At 37.7% G+C, this 27,214-nt stretch overlaps 2 protein-coding genes across 2 annotated transcripts in view; one reads left to right on the top strand and one right to left on the bottom strand.

Moving 5' to 3' along the window:
- Nucleotides 1-11,919, bottom strand: part of LOC124145931 (S-adenosylmethionine sensor upstream of mTORC1-like) — a 32,355-nt gene extending 20,436 nt beyond the window's left edge. Inside the window, exons 1-2 of the mRNA XM_046515912.2 lie at nucleotides 11,720-11,919; nucleotides 2,411-2,750 (exon numbers count right to left, since the gene is read on the bottom strand). Coding sequence (XP_046371868.2) covers nucleotides 2,411-2,750; nucleotides 11,720-11,828 — 449 coding nt within the window. The 5' untranslated portion in view covers nucleotides 11,829-11,919. The remainder of the gene's footprint in view (nucleotides 1-2,410; nucleotides 2,751-11,719) is intronic.
- A 782-nt stretch (nucleotides 11,920-12,701) lies between these two features.
- LOC124145860 (forkhead box protein P1-like) overlaps nucleotides 12,702-27,214 on the top strand; it is an 84,259-nt gene continuing 69,746 nt past the window's right edge. The window contains exon 1 of the mRNA XM_048383188.1: nucleotides 12,702-12,835. The gene's annotated coding sequence lies outside the window, so the exon portion shown is untranslated. The remainder of the gene's footprint in view (nucleotides 12,836-27,214) is intronic.

Raw genomic sequence — 27,214 nt, forward strand, 5'->3', positions numbered from 1 at the left:
TGACAGAGATGTTCTTCTTTTAGATATAGTACTGATACTGGCCGACCCACATAAGACAGAGATGGTCCTATTGAGAAACAGTACTGGAGGTGATGAATACAAGTCAGTCCTGAAAACATTCTCCTTGCCTTGATAAGCACTTGTATACAATTCAGTGTAGGAAATAAAGTGTGACATTTAGAACAGTGAGGAGTTGTTGTCAGGCTGGAATAATTAAGCTGGACATATGACACATGAGAACTGATGTTTTACAGCATTACAGCGTTGCTTATTTGCCTATTTGAGCCCAGGTGACGATGTTTGTTCACTATTAGTTATTTTACCTGGGTCCACAAGCCACACACCCTGAGTGTAAATCATTAGAGCTGACTAAACAACAGACATCCAGAATGATGCAGAGAATATTGTGTTGTCCTTATTTGCTGTGGACATCAGTCCCAGATTAAAGAAACACTAGCCTGTCAGTGTAAATGGGTAATTGATGTTTGTTGATGATGTGCTAATTGTCCAGTCTGTGCCAACTGAGCCAGGGTCTCACATATGACTGTACATGCCGGGACTACTTTCAGACCAGGTTTCATCGCAAGTCCTGATTGAAACTGCTGTTTATCTTTACAATCAATAATTTAATATAAATAAATTATCACAATGGTCGATAGAGAATCTTGTTTCACAAATTTACCTGTGACTCCAAACCTATAAATACCTCTGAAAGTTACATAACACCTTTCCCATGTTTATGTTTACGATCTGTCTCAACATTTACCTGATGATTGCCATACAGTCTTATTTTTTTAGTCCCTTTGTATAAAAGACATATATAGAGAAAACATTTCAAGATACAGCATGAGTGAGTGAGTATGGTTTTACGCCGCTTTTAGCAATATTCCAGCAATATCACGGCGGGGGACACCAGAAGTGGGCTTCACACATTGTACCCATGTCGGGATTCGAACCTGGGTCTTCAGCGTGGCGAGCGAACGCTTAACCACTAGGCTACCCGACCGCCCCTTATACAGCATGAACCAAGCCATGGTATTATTCAGTTATGCTCTATCAAAGAATCTGGTCCTTATGCCTTATACTTGTAAGAACTGACCAAGCATCAGATGGTTACATGTGAATTGGCTGATCGTTCGGCATCAAGCCCATTAGGAACTGGGGACCTATTTTCCCCTTGGATCGCCATCAAGCACAGTGGGTACTGGGGACCTATTCTTCCCTCGGATCACCATCAAACTCAGTGGGTACAGGGGACCTATTCTTCCCTGGGATCACCATCAAACTCAGTGGGTACTGGGTTCCCTATTCTTCCCTGGGATCACCATCAAGCACATTGGGTTCTGGGGACCTATTCTTCCCTGGGATCACCATCAAACTAAGTGGGTACTGGGGACCTATTCTTCCCTGGGATCACCATCAAGCACATTGGGTTCTGGGGACCTATTCTTCCCTGGGATCACCATCAAACTCAGTGGGTACTGGGGACCTATTCTTCCCTGGGATCACCATCAAACTCAGTTGGTACTGGGGACCTATTCTTCCCTGGGATCACCATCAAGCACAGTGGGTACTGGGGACCTATTCTTCCCTGGGGTCGCCATCAAACTCAGTGGGTACTAGGGACCTATTCTTCCCTGGGATCACCATCAAGCACATTAGGTACTGGGGACCTATTCTTCCCTGGGATCACCATCAAACTCAGTGGGTACTGGGGACCTATTCTTCCCTGGGATCGCCATCAAGCACATTAGGTACTGGGGACCTATTCTTCCCTGGGATCACCATCAAGCACAGTGGGTACTGGGGACCTATTCTTCCCTCGGATCACCATCAAGCACAGTGGGTACTGGGGACCTATTCTTCCCTGGGATCACCATCAAACTCAGTGGGTACTGGGGACCTATTCTTCCCTGGGATCGCCATCAAGCACATTAGGTACTGGGGACCTATTCTTCCCTGGGATCACCATCAAGCACAGTGGGTACTGGGGACCTATTCTTCCCTGGGGTCGCCATCAAGCACAGTGGGTACTGGGGACCTTTTCTTCCCTGGGATCACCATCAAACTCAGTGGGTACTGGGGACCTATATTTCCTTGGGATCGCCATCAAGCACATTAGGTACTGGGGACCTATTCTTCCCCGGGATCACCATCAAGCACAGTGGGTACTGAGGACCTATTCTTCCCTGGGATTCCCTTCAATAACACTGGGTAGATAAGTGTCTGAGCCACACAAATGAGTGTTATGGGGGCTTGATGACAAATAACAAGCAGGGTAACTGATACTAGCATGACCTCACTATGGTCAGCTCTAAAGACAAAAATTGAGCATTAGGAGCATCTTCTAACACTAAAGCCTGATATGGATTAGATCTGCTAGGGAAACTGTATGTAAAACAATAATTACATCTTATTGTAGCTGAAATTCCAGGGGTCAATTTGTGTCTTTGTCCTTGGCTGTGTTTGCTCCTGTTCTTCCTCCTTCACACCTAGCTGTACCTGTGTTCCGTCAGCAGCCTTCTCATCTTTGGACCGATATTTGTTCTTCCTGGCATCCTTCTCGAGTGCCTGCTTAAGCCCTCCATGGTGGAAGAACTCAAGGGAGGTGTCTCTGCACCAGTCTATGCGTGACTCTGGCTTCTTGGACCAATGGTCCAGCGCCAGATGGTGCATGGCATCCGCATACTGGGCCAGGACCTCCTTGTTCTGGCAATGGTCATCCCAGATCTTAGCATAATCACCATTATCTGTATAAAATATAGGAAAGACATGATAAATGGAAGAAACTTGCTGCCTGCATAACAAACAGCCGTTCAGGCCTATTTGTCTTATTTTCTTTTTGGTTTATGGTTCCTCCGACCCAAAATACGAAGAATGGTGGAAAAAAAGATATCAGAAAAATTACCAATATTTACAAATATTTATATCACTGCCCAACCCAATACATTTTATATAAGAATAAAAAAGTGAACTCAAATTTGCAATAACAAATCGCAACTTTACAGAAAGAACTCCAGCCACATCCAGGGATCTTGTCATGTCATGTCAGAATTTTACAAAATTATTTTCTCTACTAAACTGATTTTTGGGGGTAAAAATCTGTAAACCAACTAAAAAGATAAAACAGGCCTGACTCAGTGATCACAATGAAGGATTACAAAAGCGGTGTTCTAAGTTAAGGGGGATCCTGGGGTCCTTGAGGTTTGCTACAATAGTATTTGTATTTCGGACACTAAAATCTTTATTTTTTCACATAAAGGCAATGACAAGGAACCCTTGAATTTCATGCTTAATCTCCAACTCTGAATAGGATGCAAAATATTGCATCCTGTACGCACACCAATTACCGTATTCGACGTAATTAGCACCCCGCTCTAATAAGCGCCCATGGCGATATTTTCTGATATATTGGCTTCTGAACAATCCCAATTAGCACCCCTTCCGATTGATCAATGTACACAGGACTTATCTATTCGTGTATAATACGTATGTTATATGCATTTTTAATTATGGAAAATTAAATTATGGAAAAAATATATCTGTCGCATATAAACATATAAGGCTGTCAGCATAAACCACGAAATTTACGATCTTTCAAAACTGTTGTTTTTCACCAAAATAATATTCTAACAAGAGCCCCCTATTTCTATCTTTGAGAGCGCCCTGGGTACTTATTATGTAGAATACGGTATGAATTGGTGCAACATGTACTGTGATATTCCTATGGGCGAAAAAAGTATAGTGCTGGTTGGACCACTGGAACTAAATCTCTATTTCGCTAATAATTCTGAAATATAAATACATATAATTTCAGAGTTTTGACAGTCCATGTCAGATGTCCTTCACTAAAACACTAAATTTCAATGCAAACAAGGAAATTACAGTTAGTGAAAAACATCTTCCCATATAAACTGAACTTTTTGTCCAGTCATCATCCTGGGACCCCATTTTTATGCCTGGGACCCCCAATTACTTTGTGAAATAATCACATACAGGGCTAACAAAATGTCTTAAACCAAACAGGGCAAGAAGATATATTTTTTACTCTTCCTTGCAACAGTTTTTAAATTTATCAAGTTTTATGTTCTCAGTTTTCATTACAATTTTCTGTGATTAATCTTTGGGTTGAGATTATTTACGACAGACAGTACAAAATAATTCACAATCACTGACATCTACATACATCTGTTTTTGAAAACAAATTGTTTCTTCGGCATGTTTGGCAATACAATCATCTTTTTTTTGTCAACCCCACCATCTCCCATTAAAAACTGCCCTATATCAGTCATTTCCCTCACAAAGTCATTCACTTTCACTTTGGCATTTGCGTGTCAGTAGCAAATCGCTTATGACAAAAATAAATAAATATAAATACCCCCCTTTAATATCTAGTTTCGAGACCTGCTGCACAAACGCACTTTCTTTATTTCCTTTTTTAACAGACAGTTGAAAAGTATACCATCTTATATTATTATGAAAGTGACTTGTATTATACTATTAGTACTGAGAATGTACGAGATATGAAAACATATTTTAGCATTTTATATTTAAAACGATCAGAGTGAGTGAGTGAGTGAGTTGGGTTTAACGCCGCTTTTAACAGTATTCCAGTTATATCGTGGCGTGTCAGCTTAATGTGGGAGGAAAGCCCGAGGTGATGCAGGTCTCAGACGTTTACCACTTCGGTGAAACCTCTGAAAAAACGATTAGCGATGAATTGATACGATTGAAGTATGTACTCATCGGGTAGGACGAGTGTTTGTTTAATTCTTTCAAACCCGGGAGATGATGCCACTTGTCAATACGAGTGGACAAGAAGATTTTTCGACCCCTGACATGACATCGTCAGAACATTGATAAAAAGTGAATTATTGACAGATCATACTTTATACTAATTCATCTGTCTTGACAGAGAATAATGCCGAACACTAGGCAGGGTTTACCATCTTATAACGTGTTTAGGTATGACACAGTCAGGGATTGAACGAATGACCTTCCACTTTCTGGACACATGTTCTATCAACTAGCCAACAGGGGCGGTCGCAATTTAGGAGTAAAATAATATGTGTTGCATCTGACTACACAATCACGACATGATGCAGTTCCTAATTTCATATGGCCTTTCCAACACCTACTGCTCCTGAATGAATGCAATGGAACGTAATATTACTAATAAAATATTCAGTTTTTCAATACAATGTCCTGATTTCATAAATATTAACTAATGTCAGCACTAAACCTTCCAGCACCAATCATCATATCAAACTAATCGGGGTTTGACATGAAACAGGAATCCGGAGTATTTGATGAGATTTTTATTCAAAAATACTCTGAATCATGTTTTTGCTGCAACATAATTTAAACAACGTGTTCTAGTCCCAACATATAAATCTGAGGTACAGTCATAAATATCTTAATTCAGCTATTGGTTTCAAAATTAACTCAATATTGTTTATCTGTTCATAAGCTCTTTGACTCGACAGGATGCACGGACCTATACAGGTCCTTTGGAGGATGTAAATGAAAGATAAAACATTTTACTTTAAAGGTTTTTTTTATTCACAAAATTTTGTATACTGATAACAGTTCATGAATAAATGTGTAATTAATGTCTCTAAACTATGATCATTACTCCATAAAAATGCAGAGAGTCAAGATGACACAAAAAGCTTACATATTATACTTGGCATGAAATTACTTGTGAAAGTGTTACAAATATATACACACACAAATATTTACTTTAAAGACAAAATATATACAATGGTTGCGTGTATCATGGTTTAGCTCTTAGCCAGAAATTAAAGTATTGATATTCAGGTATGGCTGTCCATACTTATCTCTGAGTTTCCCATCTCCCGCCTTTCCCCAAAATTTTCATTCTGACATGAATTAATTAAGATTTTGCAAATCAATTTTGCCCTTGGTGGTGAAACATTATGTCCTCATGAGATATAACAATACTACTTACAAATTATTACCACTGCACACTCATACAAAAAACAGGTTAGCTTAATCGTAATTTAGCTACAGGTATTAAAAATTTGTTTCCGAAGAAAAGTGACTCAATCTAAATCATAGAGCAAATTAAAGACTGGTAGCAAGTGTTTTAAACTTTAAAATATCATAAAATATGTTACACGGTTAGTGAAAAACAGTTTGTTTTTTTGCTTTTTATTTTCAAATTTTATTTTGCCTGCCCCTCTCCACCTTCCGGAGGCAAGGGAGTTAACTGACTTTAAAAGTCCAGTTTCTACCCTTGCCGAACTAGGCTGGAATTCTGTGAATTGATAGTGCCACCAGTGCTTATTATTATGAGTTATGTCCCTTTTATGTCCCTCCTCTTGACCAATCAGATTCCACCTATCATATTACTTGCATTTGCTTCAAACAAAATGGTGATGCCCAGTCAAAGCGATCTGATCAATAATAAATACTTGAGCATCTTGATTTAAAACATGAAAAGATTTGGAAAATATCTGTAGACATCCAGTTGACTGTATAATTGCTTTGCAAATCCTGCAATCGACCTAAATCTGCACAGCAGTTTACGAAAAGGATTTTTTTTTATGATGCGAATTTGATTGGACTATGTATAGACTTGTTAGTTCAACCAAAATTCCAAATTCCAGCCTAGACTTTTATAGTCGGTTAACTCCCTTGCCTCAGAAAGCTTCCCCATCTTGTTGGTTGAGGTTAGAGATGAGAAACACATAAAAACATATGGCTGGCTTAATATAGTTAAGTTAACAAAATTGACTCAACACTACTATGATGTAAGTAAAGGTCTATGCTACTAAAGTACTCCCATTTGATCTGTATGATGATATTTCTTTATCAATGGCAATAGTGAGTGAGTGAGTGAGTGAGTGAGTGAGTGAGTGAGTGAGTGAGTGAGTGAGTGAGTGAGTGAGCGAGCTGGGTTAAACATCGCTTTGAACAGTATTCCAGTATTACCACTTTGGTGAAATCTAGAGATCAATATTGTGAGTAACGATCCACACCGCTGGTATATGCCATGCCATCAACCAAGTCACCTAGCCTGACCACCCGATCCATTTGGTCGCCTCTTATGACAAGGTTGAGTTGTTGAAGTCAAATTCTAACCCTGATCATCACATGGGCTTAAAAATGAGTGAATGTTATTTTCACAGTGGCCCGCAACTAACAGAAATCTTGGGGGGGGGGGGCAATGGTTGATAGAGCAACAACTCGGGAAATTGGGGTATGATGGCACACAACCCCTCATTTTGCCCAGCTCTTACTGCAAGCACTGGGAGTCGCAGACCTTTTCAGCCTATAATCCCACATACCATACTTTTTACATGTTCAAAAACCCACATTTAAGGCTTGGACTATATTAGCCATTAAGATGATGTGTGAGTGAGTTTGATTTTACGCCGCTTTTAGCAATATTCCAGCAATATCACGGCGGGGGACACCAGAAATGGGCTTCACACATTGTACCCATGTCGGGAATCAAACCCAGGTTTTCAGCGTGACGAGCGAACGCTTTAACCACCAGACTACCCGACCGCCCCTAAGATGATGTGTAACAGACCCTACATTAATGGAGTGAGACAAAACAACAGTAAAAACTTAAAGATTACTAATACAATAAATCCTCTTTTGATAGGGATATTTTCTTTTTTACCTTTCCATGATACACAAAACTGATTCTCATAATATGTCAAGTGTATATTTAAACAGAATGACATATCTGATCATCCCTATTAAACACACCAACACTGCTAACTTTAGTACAGTGTTGATAATTTATCAACACTCCATTGAGAGATTTATGGTTTTGTTGCTACAAAGCAGCCTCAAGTAAAATTACATATTCCTGTATCCGCTGTAATTTGAGTAGATACTGAAACCCTAAATGTACATGATCACCTTATGACAATTTATTGATGAAATCATTCTTGAAACAGACGTGTGATTTATTTGCAACAAAATTCTGAATTAACATTTATTGATTGAAAGAAATAAAAAAAAAAAATTGTCACCAAATGAATGCTGTTGTTACGTCGGCTGTCACAGTTGTAATGGTGGACCTTTGTGTTTGAACACACAGTAAACCTGTGATATCAGATGAATCAATACTTAGTTAGTATGTTTGTGTCTGGTCATTACGCTCTATACAGCGTGCAAAGGTGATTGACTGAGTGAGTTGGGTTTAACGCCACTTTTAACAGTATTCCAGTTATAGCACAGCGTGTCAGCTTAATGTGGGACGAAAGCCTGAAGGGATGCAGTTCTCAGACCTTTACCACTTCGGTAATACTTATATATTGAACTGTAAGGTTCTTCAAAGTTAGAGTTTTAAAATTTAAAAAGTCTCTAAGTTACAGTTTGTGTCAGTTTTCATAACATACTTTCAAATAAATTATTTTTAATATTGCCTATTGCAACATTTGCATCCCATCCCTGAACTGCAAGGTCATTTAAACATAATCCCGATGTCCAATTATTATATTTAGCCACAGGGCTCTGTAGCTCACCTGAATTCTTCTATAATATAGTACTAGATCAGAGGTGAGGTGAAATGGGGTTTGACGTTGCGTTCAAGATTATTACATGAATACCCCGCTCAGTCACAGTATACTGTTTTAGTCCTTTAATGCCAAGCACCAGGCAGGGTAACAACAAGTACCATCATTTAACATGTTTTGGTATGACGAGGCCGGGGATCGAACACCCGATCTTGCGCTCTCCGGTCAGATGCTCTACCACTAGACCACGGAGGCGGCCTACTAGATCAGAAAGGTCACACAAGTGCAAAGAATGATCAGACAAAGAAGCAACAGAAATCTCTACTTAACAGACATCCTCACAGCATGTTCATTTGACGACACAACAATACATGCATAATTGACGTTGTAGAGGGCCAACATCTCATGTTCATCATCACTGCTGTGGCACTCGTGGCAGCCACAGCAACACATAAAGGTCAAAAGTTATAAATGTGGCAAATATCACAGAACAGCAAAAAACAGCATGTTGTTAGTCATACCACATAACTGTGTATCAAATCTAACAATGGTACATGCAGATATCACAGAGCAACACGTCAAAATTACAAATTCAATATGACAGCCATGTTTATAACAGGATCAGAATTCCATGTTTATAACAGGATCAAAATTCAGTGAGGAATCATGAGACAACATTGCTGGAAATCAGAAAGATAAACTTTAGCTTCATCAACCCAAATGTTTCAGAGGAGATGTCGAAAATAAAGTAAAACAAGACACATTTGGATATGTGAAGGTCAAAGGTTGTACAGGGATCATAAATATAATTATGCACAAAAAAACATGCATTATATGCTACTCTGCATTCCACATACTAACTGCAATTCAAAGGTCATGATGATACGTTCAAAATGAATAATTTGGCAAAAATGACATTTAGAATATGGCTGCCCTGGTGGCCATGTTTGAAATCACATCACACAATTTCAGCTTTATAAACCCAAAGGTTTTAGAGGAGATGTTTTGGATGCATGTTGTGCTTAGCTGTTGGTCATCATATATGAATTGATTGGTATTTTCAAAAGGTGTTGAAGTAAAATGATAGTATGGTGTACAGTGTTGTTGACCGTCACTGGTTTAAGCGTGCACTTCATGCTTTTCTTCACTAGGATAGATTGTAGTGAGGATGTTCGATCACAGGCATGAAGTCAAACACAAGGACTCTTTCCAATCAATGTAAAAACCCTGAGTTTAAAATTACAGTGTCTAAATGATAAAAGACAACAGTCATGTATTAATTCCTGCTTAGGTGAGGTGAGATGAAATTGGGTTAAATGTTGTATTCAAGATAATTGCATTTATAGCAACATGCATACACGCCACATATGTCTATGCAGTCAGATGAGTTAAAAAAGGTTTGCCTATAATAATATTCATATATTGTTTACCTTCATGAATAAAATCAGAGTGTATAACACAACTATTTTTATCTGGGTGCCTTAACTGCCTTTGCACTCATCCAGAGCTCCAGATAAGCTGTGTATCTGCGTAAAATATGCATCAGAAATGCAGAAATGCGCAGTAAAACAAAATCCAAATGTATCAAATACGCAACGAACATTACAGATACGCTACAAAAATAAAACTTGTGTGTATCATCAAAATATTGTGAAGTAACCCTGCGTATTCGGTTAGCAAATCAGCAACTTATTTTGAAATTATAAACGCTCACTCTATCAACCTTGCCAAACTCCACGATGACAGTTACATCATGATCATTTGCCATCACACTTTCTTGTGGAAGTATCGTGGTATTTTTGAGTCCTATAAAGCTCTCAAACACACACAACACCAGTTTGCAGGGACTAGATAGATAGTGTTTTTAAATATTTAACTTAAATACCCACATGTGTAAAAACTAGTAGGTAACAGAAATTTGAATACCCAGACAGAATTACTGATACCCAATGAGGGGCGGTCGGGTAGCTTAGTGGTTAAAGCGTTCGCTCGTCACGCCGAAGACCTGGGTTCGATTCCCGACATGGGTACAATGTGTGAAGCCCATTTCTGGTGTCCCCTGCAGTGATATTGCTGGAATATTGCTAAGAGCGGCGTAAAACCATACTCACTCACTCACTCACTGATACCCAATGATTTCAAAATGCATGGGTAAAATACCCACAACACCAAAAGCTTATCTAGAGCTCTGCTAATCTAAGCACTAAGATGATTATTAACTTCCATACCTTAACACAGACTTACGACAGTCATAATGCTAAGATTGTTTTGTACAACGTCACTCTGGCTGAATGCAAATATATCAAAGATCACATGTAGTGACACAAGGTAACTATTACACTGATGTTCTTAAATGCTTGTGTTCGACTTTTTTCTCCTTGCCAGGGAAGCTGTGGTATAACAGTACTTAGTGCCCTGGGATATTCATGCCTGCTTATTTTATAGCACAGTTGTCCAATAAAACAAGCTTGTGTCCCCCCCCCCCCATTTAATTGCACAGTATCCATATCAATAACAAAAACAGGGCTGGACAAACTATTAGTGGATTTAATTTATTTAATGACTTCATACCAAATATAGTACAGCATATTTCAGACCATGTAAACTCAAATTAAATCAGGATGTAAAACATTTTTGGTATCAAAAACAGCTAAAGACATTCAGTGCAAATGTAGGCAAGGGTTATTAAGTTTATCGATTTCCAGTTGAGAAACTTTGACTGCAGTGTAAACCATGATTTCAATTAAATCATCATGAACATGATGATCATATGCTTGAGAATCTGTGACTTGGACAGTTCCATAGCCATAGTGTCTTCAAACTTTCAAGCTCTAGTGATATCAATAAGAGATAAAAGGGTAAATACTGGCAACAGGAAATACTGTTAGGTTTTTATATCATATGACATTGTCATTACAATAGGAGGACATACAGAACAAAACGGTCTGTACAAACTGTATGAAGCTAAATGGTAAAGTGTCATTATTATTATCCATAAATTAAATGAGCCTACGAAAGGGCTACTGATTCCGTACCTGGACATGACTGTACAGGAATTTGCAATGTTGTCAACACAAAATGTGGAATATTTTTCACAAACGATGTGCATTATTCTGTTTGACACGGGGAATAACACCGGCCAACAGATAATTTCAAACATTTATTTGGTTTAGTAACGAAATACCTTATTCAGCATTTTCTGTTTATTATCGTCAACTCACTTGCTTTGAACTTTTTTCTGAGATCGGCATGAACGCCTTTCACAAATCGTGCTAATCGTTTATGTTCTTCTTTGTCATCTTTTTCTGCAGCTGGATTAGTGGCTGCCATCGGTTATTTTGCACTGTACATAAATTATAATGATATCATTTTGCGTTGGTGAACGAAATTGTCAAACCGGAATGTACGATCAGCTGAGAAGAGGAAGTCCACACAGACAAACTTCAACGCCACCTGGCGGTACAACAGAGAACTACTCGTCCCTTTAAAAATGTCGTCTGCTCGAGTCAGCCATTTGAATATAAAATGAGCTTTAAATGCTACTGTTTCACTAGAGAATGCATTTTGCATTAACTAGTGATATGCAGTATTTCTATATCCTAGATATACCTTAACCTTTTGAGCTCTCATCATAATAATTCAAAATTATTTGATATTTAATCTATTAATATTATAATTGCAAGTGGGAAAGAAAAACGAAGACGGCTGTCAAATTGTACGTTAAAGTTAAGAATCTTTAAAATGATTTAAGTTTTATAACGGTACACTTATCAGAAGTAGATCTAGTCACATCATTATCTTGCCCTAAATATGAAAATCATTCATTGTAAGTCCAGATAAAATCACCATCTATGAATACACTGCTTACTACTTATCATTTCAGTTTTGCCATAATTATTCTAATATCCACCGAAATCTCGCAATAACATGGTTCTCGATCGATTAGTGTGCGAGAGACGTAGCCCATTTCCATACTATCTCATTGTTTGTTATTTTCTGTTTACACAGCAGGTGCTTGTGACGTCACTAGGGCGCCCTCTAACGTCTTAGAACAACAATATGTCGATTCGCGGTTAGAAAATAGGTCCAGTCAAAAACAATTAAATCACTGAAAAGCTGAATATTTTGGACACTTGTAACAGAAAAGAGTCTCACAAATACAACATAATGATTCTTTTCGATACAGATTGTCAATAACCGTTGTTTTTACTCTGATTCGGCGTGCGCGGATTGATATATTTTTATTTACGGCGGCGATGTGTCCGCTCTGTGTTGTCTTACAGAGAGAAAATTAGACTATAACTGCTGGGTTTTGAGCGTGGCATTGCAGATAAAAGGTGAGAAAATTCACTTTTCTTATTAAAATGAAAATTGCAATATTCACTTTTATTCTATGTCACTTTTATGGAATGACATTGGCGACTTTTGGAGAATGTGGCCTTGTTGTTAGCCGAGTCGTGGTTTCATCTGGTGATAAACAATTTGCATAGCAAATGAGCCGTCCTCTCTGAACTTTTCCCCGATTACGTAAAGTATACGCGGAAATTTGATAGGAAGTGTGTTTGAAAAGTGAATGGTTACTACCGGTGGCTTGTCGCTTGAATGGATGACATTGAAGGAATAAAATTGACGAAAGCGGGACAAAGGCAACCGGCCAAGATTGTTGATTTTGTCTTGGCAGCCATTACAGTTTTATAATAAACAAAATGTCCCGATTCCATTGCTATCGATCAAATGGTGGAAGAGCAGCGTTTTTTTCTCAACCAGATTTTCCATTCGTACGCATGATAAGGAACGACACACAATTGATAACAGGACAACAGCATTGTAAGACATTTGGGGGATAGAAATAAACATTTTACTTGACAGCTTAGTCTCGCGCAGTTGAAGGGGACTGTCGGTTCCTGTAAACACGGACTGGCCAAGGATTGTCCAAGGTTAATGTTGTAAAATATCATATCATTTTATTGAAGAAATATGTTTGTATCATATTTCATATAGGTTAAAAAAATGACTTTCTGATTCGTAAGAAATAGATATTGAGAATGGAATTCTTCATTTAACGGGGTGGAAAATGCATCGACTCTGAGACGGCGAAGTAATTCGTGTGTGCGTATTTAATCATCAACGTAAGTCTACGAAACGAATTTATATGTCCTTCAAAGATAGAAATGTCTGAAACATGTGAAACAATGTATTTTTATGAATGGAACATTGACGATATGAAGTAAGTGACGCCTGAAGCAAGTGGCAGATGGAATTCGTGACCAGCTTTTGTTTATTTATTTAGCAGGAAACCCATTGGGTTGGACCAGGGCTCGACTTAGCTACATTGCAATGACTAAATTTCGTTCTGTGTACTCACTAGCTGTCGCGAGGGTTGGTTTGAAAGGGCTGCTAGGCATTGCAGTGTCCCAGCTTTGTTGGGCTGTGGCGTGTTTACTTTGAGGAAATTTGTATTAAGATTTCCATTTATATGATTGGCACATGTATTTGCTGATTGTTATTTTTGTTTACCAATGGCGCGATTGCAAATGCCAGATGTGGGCGCTTTTATTGGGAGACTTTATCTAATGAAACCAGCATCTCGTTTCAGCACAGGGTCTTTGTGGCTCTACCAGTCTTCATAAAGCCTTTTCATATTTGCTGGCTATTTGTAAATATCACCAAATATACCCATGTTCGTCATGGGACTGGGCCTGTAATTGGTGTTTATTTAGGGCCTTCTTTCGTGATAACTATTGGCTGTAGGTTTTCAAGACTATAGAGCATGTTAACAACAATATGAAGAATCCTTCATTAGGATATAGTGCCAACTAAATTACAACCAAATGAGAGAGTGCTAAAACTCAAAAATATTTAAGATGTAAAGATTTTGATTACATGTAACTACTGTAAGTTACACTGAAGTGAACCCATATGAACTTATTCATCAAACCTGACAAGCAGTTTCTAAACATTGAGGAATTTTTTGCAGGTCATGTCATTATGAAATATATATTATTATGATAAAGTTACGATAAATGAAACATAACAATAAATGTTAAATGATATGCATTGTGTTGTCATAAATTATTTTATCAATGAAGTCCTTTTGGGTGAAATCTTTCAATCAGCTATTTATGTTGTGAATTTTACCACATGTGCCCACTAAATGATTTATGTCTGTGTCAGGACGCATATTGTGTAAACCGACCCTGCCTTTATCCTCCTAAGATCAGAATGGATGATGCTGCAATATCATTTCTGCCACATTTTGACTTTATAACTTTTTTATACGACAATTTTAAATTATTCCTTTTTATTGCTTCTGATGCAACAATCCTTCACTCATCTGGTATATTATTTGTTGAGTTTTACTCTCTTGTACCTACAGCGCATCAAGAGCAGTTATGGGTGTCCGCTATATATTTCATCCGTCAAGCATAACCACTGTCATTCAAAACATACAGTACACTACACGATTTCATTACTTTACAGAACCCTCATATTGTCTGCAAGGACCCTTAAAATTAAATAAATGGGGGTCCTCGGATCCCCACGTTTGTAAGGTAAAACTCTGTTTACGTTTCAGGTAATCTGGCGGACCCATTGTCTTACTTGCGACCCAAATGTTTGAATCCATGTTTAACAATTAGAAAACATTTGGATGTTATTGTTTCTGTAGCTATATATTAAATATATATACAAACAAACAACCCACCTACCTACATCCCTACCCATCTCAATCGCCTATCTTTTGGATCCATGTTACCGGACATGTTATTGTAATTTTCTGTAGCAATAGAGTGCATTTTGTAGAAAATATGGCACTTATTTCAAAACAAGTGAAATGATGACTGTCAGCCAAGGTGTTCAGCTGATCAGTGACTAGAGGTAATGAATAATAACTGTAATGAGCATTACACACACACACACACACACACACACACACACACACACACACTATCACTTTCTTGATAAATTTAAAAATGTGTTAATAAAATGACAACTCATTAATAAAATCACATAGAGTTGGTGAAAGACCATGATTCAGGTCACAAATCACATTTGAATTAATTTTCAGGCATCACATTGCCAAGCATTTCATTATTTGAGATGAATTAGTGATGGGTTTGTGTAAATGCAACTTTCCACATCCACAGGCTGGATGAACTAAAAGAAATGACCTGGGTCTCCTGATTAATGTTGAAGATGTGATTTAACTTACTCTTGTTAAGCATTTAACTCACTCTTGTGACCATGGTTACATGGACTGTGGTAAGTACACAAGCAGACAATTGTGAACACCAGAGCCCTGTTATTGCTACATTACACTTACTGGTTGCTTATACTGTGTTCATGTAGGACAAACATCGTTGCACTTCTCAAAGTCATTTTTTTAAAATGAAACTACATCATCTATTTTCTAAAGACTTTTGGATAACCATTTTTTCGCATAATAATTGTCTTGTAGATGTTTTATGGGTAATGCATTGAACCATGGCATATTTACGAACAGATAAAATCTCAGAATTTTGAAAACTATTTACATGTTTCATTGACGCAGTCAAGAGGTCAAAAACTCTTTCCTTTCATCAAGTATGTTGTCCAGTAGGACTTGTCAAACCAGCGGTTGAAAGCATGAGCAACAGTGTTTGTATTATGTAACCACCCAATCCCAGATTGGTTGCTCTGACAACAGGCACACTTTATGGCGACCGTTTCCACCCTGGAATGCTCACCAAAAAATAAAGACCGCCACACCACACAACACAAAATAATAATTTGTGTTATTAATTTATGGGAAGCGTCAACATGATCAGAAATAACAAGTAAAAATAAATGTTTAAAAAAATGGAAAATGTAATAACAGGAAGAGATTGCCTCCTGCCTTCCAATACAAGATTGCCATCTGTCTGTGAAGACATGGGGAGGGGTTCATCAGTTTCAGCGCACCAAACTTTCACATGGGAAGATTGGTAATTTCTGAAGCCAGTTACAAACAAACCTGCCAGCTATAACCTAAACATTGCCTACAATGTCGTCCCTTGCCTGGTCCATGGTTTATAAATGTGGTGTGTATGTAGAGGTTAGCTGGTTTTGACATGGGTTTACAGGATATCATATATTGTTTGGCGTCTCTGTATTTCTGGGGAGGCTTATCCAGCAGACATAAGTAAACAACAAGGCAACCTGTTTGTTAGTCCTCAGGAAAACATGATTCTTGAGATAATGCCATTTTCTATTTATTCTGGCGATATCGTAAATACCTCTGTTGACAACCTTTTATTATAAGTTGAGCTCACCAAGTGCAAGTTTGGGCTTAATGATAAAATCAAGTTTGTGCCAAAGTTTATATTGTGCATTTTGCTGTGACCAAACAGAGCTTTAAGCTTTCCTCACATGCATTGCTCTCACTCTGAAAAAAAGAAAACAATTTAACTGGCAAGGAAAGAACATGTGACAAAACATTAATTAATACCTCTGGTTTTTCATGTTGAATTTTTTAGATGTTTCTTCCAAGGAATAATCTGAAAATTTTATCTCTGAAATAGATCATGAACATCTTTTCTTACAAAACAGATTGCAGTGTTTCAGGAAATGTACCGTGTCTTCTTTCGTCCCCAAATAAAATTATCTTATTTGTAAATATATATCTACAAAATAAAAAAGTAAAATCCAAATGGAGCCCCGAACAATGCTTCATTTCTCGCCTAGAGCTGATGAAATCTAGACTTGCTAAATCATTTTAGACGAATAAGATTCAAATTTAATTTATTCTCTAGGGTCTGGGAGATAGCATAAGTGTCTTCATCAGCTGGTAGGTTTGGGAGCAGCTCGTTCTTGTCATGGTCATGGTTCAAATCCCAACAAAGTGTAGAGTGATGAGGTCAGTCCTTGCATCTCTTCTTGAGATATTGTTGGAAACTGTTATTAAAGGCTTGAAACAACTGTCACTCACAAAGCTGAATTTGCTTACTTATAGATTTTGTGTTTGAGATAGTGTACATGTATTTATATTTCAGATTATAATTTATTCATTTCAAACTTTATCTGAAATACTATCTTTCATAGTGCTGATGTATGTCGGTCATGTACCCATGTTCATGGGATTGTGAGAAGGGAGTACTCAGGAGTGTTGGTACAACACCCTCATGGTATTGAGATTTGCAGAGGGATAGCCAAGTGGTTAAAGCATCCTTGTTGTGTCCTGAGTCATGCCATGATTTGAGTCCTAATTGCAGTATATCAGTAAAAACATCCTTTCAAATGACAGTCATGTTTACAGTTAATCTTTTTATTCTCTGTTTCTGTTTTGTGAAGTACAATGAATTGAGCCAGTACCAAAAATTAGGGAGAATACCTGGATGGTGGTAACAGCTATCAGAGCTCCAGATAAGTTTTTGGTGTTGTGGGTATTTTACCCATGGATTCAAAATCATTGGGTATCAGTATTCAAATTTCTGTAACCCACTAGTTTTTACACATGTGGGTATTTAAGTTAAATATTTAACAACACTATTCATCTAGTCCCTACAAACTGGTGTCATGTGGGTTAGAGAGCTTTATATGACAGAATGCGCGTTTATAATTTCAAAATAAGTTGCTGATTCGCTAATCGAATATGCATGGTTACTTCACAATATTTTGATGATACGCACACGTTTTATTTTTGTAGCGTATCTGTAAATGTTCTTTGCGTATTCGATACGGTTGGATTTTATTTTACTGCATATTTCTGCATTTCTGATGCGTATTTTACGCAGATACGCAGCTTATCTGGAACTCTGAGCTATGCTGCAGCTCAAGGAAAACTATTAAAAAGGTTCAAGGACGAGAGCTCAATATTATATTAGGGGCAGTCAGAAAACCAACAACACACATTTATTCTTTTTGGCCTAAGACATCACACACTACATGGTGAATACCTGGTTTGATTCCGGTAACCAAGCACTTGTTGGAAGCCTAGTACATTTCCTGTTGACAAATTAAATTTAGCAAAGGGTATCCTTTTCCCAAGAATGTTTCAGACTTAGCTTATAGTCATTAAGGTGATTTGGTGTTGTTTGACCTCATGCTCGAACCCCTGGGGAAACGTCCACCTAACTCATAAATGTTTTTTTTATAAAACACATGGGAGAAATATCATACCCAATATCATAACCATAACACTACACTGATGGCTTTTCTGTTTGCAATTAAGCGCACATTCTCATTAATATGTTTGTTTAAATGTTGTGTAATAATGTTGACTCTTTCGAGGTTGGAGTTTTTCCCTGACTTGAAAAAGTTGAGGGAAACTTCTAGGTTGAGCACTGTTTCTTGATATGAAGAAATGACGGATTGTAAGATTTGTGTCTTCATTGTGTTAAGCGCTTTGTAGGTCATTATGGTTTGTAAGGGGAGGTAATAACAAGCTAATTTTGTGGCTGAGGAGTGGTAGTGCATTGAGGGGGCATGTAACAATGGCCCACGTCAGGAAGCGTGGCTCTTATTTCGCTATACTTAGTATTCCGGCAGGATGCTACTTGCAGTGGGACATACATATATAGGTTACATGTTGATCTTGTAGGTGTACAGTCCCTACTCGTGAAAAGAAATTATATTTCACATTTTCATGAAGATCGTGCAACACTAAGTATATAGCAGTTTTGAAACTGATCTGTTATGTGTTCACAACAAATTGAATATAATTTGCCAAGTGTAAACATCTACACAGTATAATTACTTTATTTTTTCTCCCTGGCTAATAATTGACAGATATATCAAACAGTTCCTGAAGTGGTACCTTTAGCTACTTACAGATTTTCGACATTTTTGTTTGTCTCGATTTGCATGGAAACAATTTGGACTTAGTCTCAAAAGGGGTGGTGGATTTCGTTTCCGGAGCACAACTTGAAAACCGAGAAACATTTTTCATCCAAACATGGTACATGTATTAACCAATGGCTGAAGTGGTGCCTTTTGCTATTTATGAATTTAAAAAAAAAATTGTTCCTTTTACCATGGCAACAAGTTTGACTTTGACTCTGTCCATAGTGGTGTGTTTTTACCAGACCATTTCTCTAAAACAAATAGGTACTCTTTCTTGAAACTGTGTACACACAAAGCTCAGGTTGTCAACTGGTGCCTTTTGCTATTTAGGTTTTTTTAAGATTTATATTTTTTCCATTTGTTGCCTCTTACGACAGGCATAGGGCAAGCGTGAGTTGCTGAAGGCCTATTCTACCCCGGATCTTCACGGGTCGGGGAATCAGGGAAAACTCTGTGCTTTGGGGAGCTAGTTGATTTTGACACCTTTCTGAAGACAACACAGTGCTGTAGGGCACACAATATAAATATGACTGATACAATGATGGGAGTAATCAAGACAGCATGACCATAACAGCCCAGAGCTATCTTACCTAAATCTCTACCATGTAGTGTCATTTCAGGACAGAGTGTTTCAGTGTTATGAGAGAAACACAGAGGGAGGGCACCTGTAGGGTGGATCCTTGTCTCATTGTGTATTCCAGGACAGCAGCTTTCAGGAAGGGCTATAAATATCCATGACCATTACACCTAGATCTCTTTTTTTTCATTTCGGTCATTCCAGGACAGCTTCAGTCAGTGTTCAGTGGGGCATAGCTGTCTCTGGCCATGTCACCTGGACCTTGTCTAGTTGGGTCATTCCAGGACAGCTTCAGTCAGTGTTCAGTGGGGCATAGCTGTCTCTGGCCATGTCACCTGGACCCTGTCTAGTTGGGTCATTCCAGGACAGCTTCAGTCAGTGTTCAGTGGGGCATAGCTGTCTCTGGCCATGTCACCTGGACCCTGTCTAGTTGGGGTTCATTCTGTGCCAGCTGAAATGCAACTCCATAACACCAGCCTAGTTCGGCAAGGGTGGAAACTGGACTTTTATAGTCAGTTAACGAACTAGGCTGGAATTATGGATATTTTGGCTGGACTAAAGAATCTATGCATAGTCCAATCAAAATCCTGTAATAAAATCAACATCCGGTTCATAAACAACATGGTGATAGCCATGTCGACTTCATCGGGTTGCAGGATTTGCAAAGCATGAATGCCTTCGATTGATATATTTTCCAAATCTTTTCATGTTTTTTATGAAAGTGCTCAAGTTAATTCCCCGTTCATGTAAATCCTGCATTCTTATTAGTCGAATTGGTCACGTGTTATTGCAATCATTTCCCAATGGATGCAAAAAAGTAAGCCACACCCACTGCTGCGGACTACAATTATTACTACGGAAAGTTGGGGAATCCCTATATTACAGTTGTGGGAATTCCCGCCTGCTCACGTGTATTGTCATGCACAGGACATTTTCCGAAATCCATGCATGTTCGTTTTCCGAATTACCCTTTGAAACCATAGGCCCAGAAGTAATGAGACAGCAAACATGCTGGCTCACTTGCCTGTTTTTTCCTGCTCGCCTGTGTTCCACAAATTTCATGTCTTCAGGTTTCATGTCTTACCCGCATTTTTCCAACTGTGTCTTCTGGTTCTCAGGGAACTAATGTTTGAATCTGGCGGAAACTGACCATGTCATTTGAAACTGTCGCCTTCTCCTGGACATATTTGTTCTGGTTCGTTACAGTATGATTGTTGCAGTTCTTTCGCCTCTTGTCTTCATTGACAGGTCCTTTGAACTTTGTTTTATTCCAACTCTCCGTTAATTGGCTACTGACTGTGTGGGCATGTCAAGTTATGTGCATAAATTAAACAATCACCTGATTCATGTCATGCCACAGAATGTATTCCTACACCTGGAATGTTTTATCAATCTCATCACATTTGTCTGCTTCAAGATATATACAACTGTTTTTAGTTAAACTGTTGTAGTTAACGCATGTTTTTGTTGTCAAATTTCATTACAAGGATTGACTGGATTTTTCTCAGTTCATTGAGGTATAAATCTAATCGAAAACTGATGTGCAGTCTTTTGTAAGAATCCGCAACGTGGATTCATACAGTTTGCATATTTTAAATTTAATACCTTGGTTCCATCGCTATATGGCTGAAACATTGCTGATGTGATGTAAAATTTAACTTGCACATAAATGAACCGAAAAAAGTCCACAGTCAATCCTTAAATAGATCTTGATAATCGATCATCTTGACTGGGCACCGCAATTTTTTAAAGCTAATGCAAGTGATATGAGAGGTGGAATCTGATCGGTCAGTCGGATAGACAAAGAACTAGAAAGGACATAACTGGTAATAGCCACTGGTTGCACGATGATCCATCCCATAAACTCCAGTCTACTCCGGCGGGGGTGGAAACAGGACTTTTAAAGTCAGTTAACTCCCTTGCCTTGGGAAGATGCTCAGTGGATGATTGAATGAACAAAAAAAATGGTTGTAATCATGTGAAGTTTGCCGAATTAACAAAGTTTAGAAATCTTATAGAAAATGTGTTTGATAAAGATAGCTATTGACTTAATAGTATTTACGTCATTTGAGGAAAGTAAATTGTTGTTACTTGTTCATTAAAGTATTTATTTTCTAAATGTGGCAAATATTTCTCTTTCTGGGTAGCAATGTCATCACAGATTAACAGGACATGAAACTCGTCTCCAGTGATCGTGGTACAGGTGTATGATAAGGCAGACCTGCCTCAGTAAATTCTGCCAGTGTGAGAACTTACCAGTTGTAGGAATTTATAACTTTCAAAATGTTTGACGCACCATATGACAGCTGAATGATAAATATTTTCAAGGAAGTAGTTTAAAAGATGTTCACAGATTGTTTAGCTTGATTGTGACAACTTTGACAACAGTTTGCTTAAATAAATGGATGACAGCTTGACCTAGGCCATTGGATGAGTACTGTTTTCATAGTCAGTATGTATGCACAGAAATGTGAATCTGTTACAACATTGTACATTGTATGGTTCCTTCAGATACCTTATCAATTATAAACAAAACAATTCTTTCGTACAGATAACGACTGAATTTAGGCCCTTATGCTAAATATGAAGACTGTATTCTGTGTTACATTTTAATCCATTTAACATGTTTATTGTTTGAACTGAATGACAATTGTTTTTGTAAACAAACACATTTTGTACTTAATGAATTTCAACTATGTCATATCTGGACTGAAAAAGTATAAAATGTCTCTTTAACTTTTCATCGTCAAAAATCATCTAAAATTCATGTGAAATTCTGCAATAGTTCTGTTTGGGTTTAAGAGTTGTTTTTTTTTGTGTGACCATTATTAATCATCGTTAATAGGTGTTATTGTGTCAGTGGAGAAGATATATATATCGTAAAAATGGGCAATTAGGCCTACCAGAATGCTTCTTCAATGTTGCTGTTACTGATAATGATACAAGATAGCACTGTCTTTTTGTCTTTATGACTGGCCCATGTTAAGGTTATTGCGATGCATTCATGTCAGCACTTAATCGTTTCTCTTTGTCATACTCTTAACTGTACTTTGCACAATAACTGCTCGTCACAAGTCGAATCCACGTAATTTAATCCTTGTTTCACGGTTATTATGCATTATCAGATTCTGGGAATGATAGAGCTGTAGTTTGAATGAGTTTGGAACACTTCGGATGATATTTTAATATCGGTTTGGAAATGTTTCACTCCAGAATATCTTTGTAGGATGGGAATGGCAGGTGCTTGTTTATGGTGTGATGCATGCTTAGAGTTGGTGAGGCCCTGGAGATAAACGCTTTCATTCTCAATGAACTCTGTCAATGTGTATGGCTTTTCTTTATTTGATTATCTTAATTTTCATGTAAGAGTGTAGCTTCAGGGTTGAATTATCACTAGCCAAGTAGTTCATGAAAGTTGGCCTTTAACATTGTTGTGTCCAGACTTGACCCGTGAGGATCTTGGGTAGAATAGCTCTTCAGCCCGATGCTTGTCGTAAAAGGCGACTAACGGGATCAGGTGATCAGGCTCGCTGACTTGGTTGATACACGTCATGGTATCCCAATTGTGTGGATTGATGCTCATGATGTCAGTCACTGGATTGTCTGGTCCAGACTTGATTATTTACAGACCACTGTCATATAGCTAGAATATTGCTGAGTGTGGCGTTAAACAAAAACCAAACAAAAGATTATGTGGTATCTTATGCTGTAATGTAACAATTTGTTGTAACAGTTGTTGCCCCTAAATCTTGACTTATATAAGAGTAATCATGATAAAACATCATGTATTTCATGAACATTTCGAACACTGCTAATATGTATGAAAAAAATAGGTGTTTGTAAGAAATGTACCTGATAAAGTTAGAGTTTGTGTAGGATAAATGTGTATATGTTAAGATCAGGGTCAGCTTGTTATTTATCAAGACATATTTAGGTCAACTGATAAAGGTATGGTTTTGTTTTCTTTCATACAATGCATACATAAGTGGTAGACTTGTGCTTACTAATGAAAATATGTAATTTATAAAGAAACAAGCAATAACATTTATACTGAAAAGGAGCCCCTATTGAAAATCTTGAGTTTACTCATCTAGGGTTATAGCATTACAGTAAGAGCTGGACGGAAGGGATAATATGGTTCAGCTACAGTGAGACAGACTAGCCAAAGCACTTACTTGTGCACTGTCTGGATGGTAGACTTCTGATTACATTGTTGTGTATACACTATTCCTTTCCCCCAATACATACAGACATGTTGGCTATGTTTCCTAACAATGTTCAGTTTCATGACATGGTTTTATCACTAGTTGTAAGAAGGCCAATCAGTACCAAGTTTCACTTGCTGAGAAATCCTGTTAATCCAAGTGGCACCATTCTCATTAATAACAGATTTAGGGATTAGTGTTAAGGAGTTGGATCCTCCATATAATTAAAATGACATTTCTGACATATTTTTACCCAAATAATTTAAAAAATAAGTTAACAACATGAAATATCACTGAAATTAGTTGTTGAACAGGGGTTTCCTTGCGAAATAAGAAAACCATAGTACACTGTTTACCGCAAACATTTAAAGTCATGTAGGTAAGAGTTACAGCCCTTTGATATGACATATCCTGTTGTGCAGTCACTTAGGTGGGAAATGGCAAAATTCAAGTTTCTATTGAGTGCAAAGGGGCATAAACTCTGGAAATTCAGAAAGTGCGATAACTTTTATAATAGTTCTTTTTATCACAGTCATTGTAAGATCAAAAGAAAATTCTGTAAAGCAACTTAAAAATGAAGTGCCTTATGGAACCATAGGTTAGTTTTTGTTTGTTTGGTTTGTTGTTTGTTTTGTTGTTTGTTTGTTGTTTAACGCCGCACTCAGCACTATTCCAGCTATATGACGGCAGTCTGTAAATTATTGAGTCTGTACCAGACAATCCAGTGACACAAAAAGCACATTATATATAGTTAATAGGGTCAGAAGTACTGAAGCTCACCTATTATGGGTTCTATTTCAACAGAAAATAATCAATATTTATCAAGCATAGTCGCCTCTTACGGCAAGCATGGGTTGCTGAAGACCTATTCTACCCCGGATCTTCACACTGTGAGTTGATATGTTGGCTTATCAGGCACATAGGCTGTGAGTTCATTTCCCACGAATGGTGTAAAAGTCACTCTTGGTGTTGTCCCACCACCTATTATTTTAAAGCTGTGTGACGTTCACGTTTGTTCAAAAGAAAATGTATATATAAAGTTTTTCAGTGTAGTGTGCAGTGAGTATACATGCAAGTATAATTGTGGTTTTACATTATATCTTTGAGTGGCATGATTGTCATACATTCAACTCAGAAGTTGGTACTTAAACTGCTTATCAAAATGACAAGGTATGGACATAATGAGCTTTTGGGGCATTACGAAGACTGTCACTTGCTTACCCCTAATTTATTTTCATGTAGTCTGAATGCTGATGAGTTGCTTGCGTCATGGGACACTTTGGGACCAAGCATTTGATATTCAGGGAGTATCAACTTTCAGAATATCAAATGGTCAGTCTCTTAAGCCAAACCGTTCTTGTAGATTAAACTGGAACTTCTTCAATGTAATGTCAAAGTAGATACAATTTATGGATAACTACTTCTTTAATCCTGTAAAGGGGACGTTTCAGTATAGATCCTTATACCGTTGTCAAGCAAGACTTGAACAAGTAACAGTTTTATTTTGCAGGTATATCTTTTTATTAATAATAATTGGATGGGCAAATAAGACTTGATGATTAGTTTCATATGTTTATGCTAGGCTTTGGATCCACAATCCTAAGAAACAAGACAATGTGGGACAAGTTATCCAAGCTGCAGGAGTTACCAAAGAAAAAGAGAGTTTATAATAAGGATTGTGTAAGCATCTATTTTGGTTTTTGAATTGTTAATGTATCTTGGTGTGGCAAACAATTTTCTGGTCATTTAATGAAATATTTATGTCCGAATCTACAGCCTGTTCTGTACACATAAGGGTGTGGGTGGTTTCTGTTGTATTTGAATTTAGCCACCTCTGAAAAATTTATTTATTCTACATTATTCGAACACAGTAATTTCTGTCATATCCTTGATGTGAGGAACATTAGGCTTGTAAGGTCCTTTTTGTGTCCATGGAAATTAATGAATGCACAGTAACTGGCATTCAGGAGGGGCTGGTAATGTTAGCTTGCAAGTTGTCTGTTGTCTGTGTGGGCATCAGCATTGGTATCAGCCATTAATGTTTTACTTTTTTTACTTTTACTAAAAAATCCTTTACTTTTAACCAAAAAAATAGCTGATGGACTCAACTTAAGTTTTGTGTGGATTTTACTATAAGCGGGTTCAAGTTTGTTCAAGGAATTGGCATTGGAAGTTAAATATACCTTCGAGGTAGCCATCTTTGATTTAAAGAATCTTAACTTCTTAAGAGTCAGTTAGTATGGTTTAACGCCGCTTTTAGCAATATTCCAGCAATAGAAATGGGCTTCACACGTTGTAATCATGTCACGAATTGAACCCGGGTCTTCCGCTTGACGAGCGAACACCTTAACCACGAGGCTACACAACCACCGAATTAACTTAAAATTTCTTATGCTGAAAGTTGGTGGTTGAGATTGTCATTTGTGGTTCCAAATTGGTTTGAGGCATCTTGATTTGGAAAACACAGAAAGTCATGCGTCATTCATCTTAAACAGCTTTTCCTGAAACCACTGGACCAATGAAGCTGAGGTTGTTTCCACCTATAATGGCACCAAAACTTGTTGAAGAGGGCCCAATCTGATTTTCAATATAGCCACCACAATAGCCATATGTTGAAAAGTCTGTTTATGGCCATTTCTCGTTTTTTTTTGTTCCAAATGTAATGGAACTTTATTCATGTGTAGATAGTAGTGGGACTCAACATAATTGTTCCGTTTTGGGGATATTTTAAATTTTGACCTTGATTTGACCTTTGCATTTTGACCAACTGAAAGCTGAAAGTTCTCAAGGCAGTTACTCAGCCATTTTTGTTCAAAATGTTAGAAAATTTGGTATATGTGTAGTTAGTAGTATGGATCAATGCAGGTGTTCTGTTTTTCCCCATTTTGAATCCTATCCTATCCTATTCTGACTGATTATGTTCTCTCAAACTGCATTCTTGGCATTGTAAACATCATCTTCTCAGAAACCACTGGACCAATCAAGCTGAGGCCTCACATGTTTGTTTCAACAAATGATGACACCTGATTTTGTTCCAGAAGTTTGAATCCGATTTTCAATAAGGTGGCCTTATTGAAAAACCTATTTATTGCCCAAATGTAATGAAATTTAGTACATGTGAAGTTAGTTCTGGGACT

This window comes from Haliotis rufescens, unplaced genomic scaffold (assembly GCF_023055435.1).
Source record: "Haliotis rufescens isolate VD_foot unplaced genomic scaffold, xgHalRufe1.0.p SCAF_45, whole genome shotgun sequence".
Taxonomy (NCBI): Eukaryota; Metazoa; Mollusca; class Gastropoda; order Lepetellida; family Haliotidae; genus Haliotis; species Haliotis rufescens.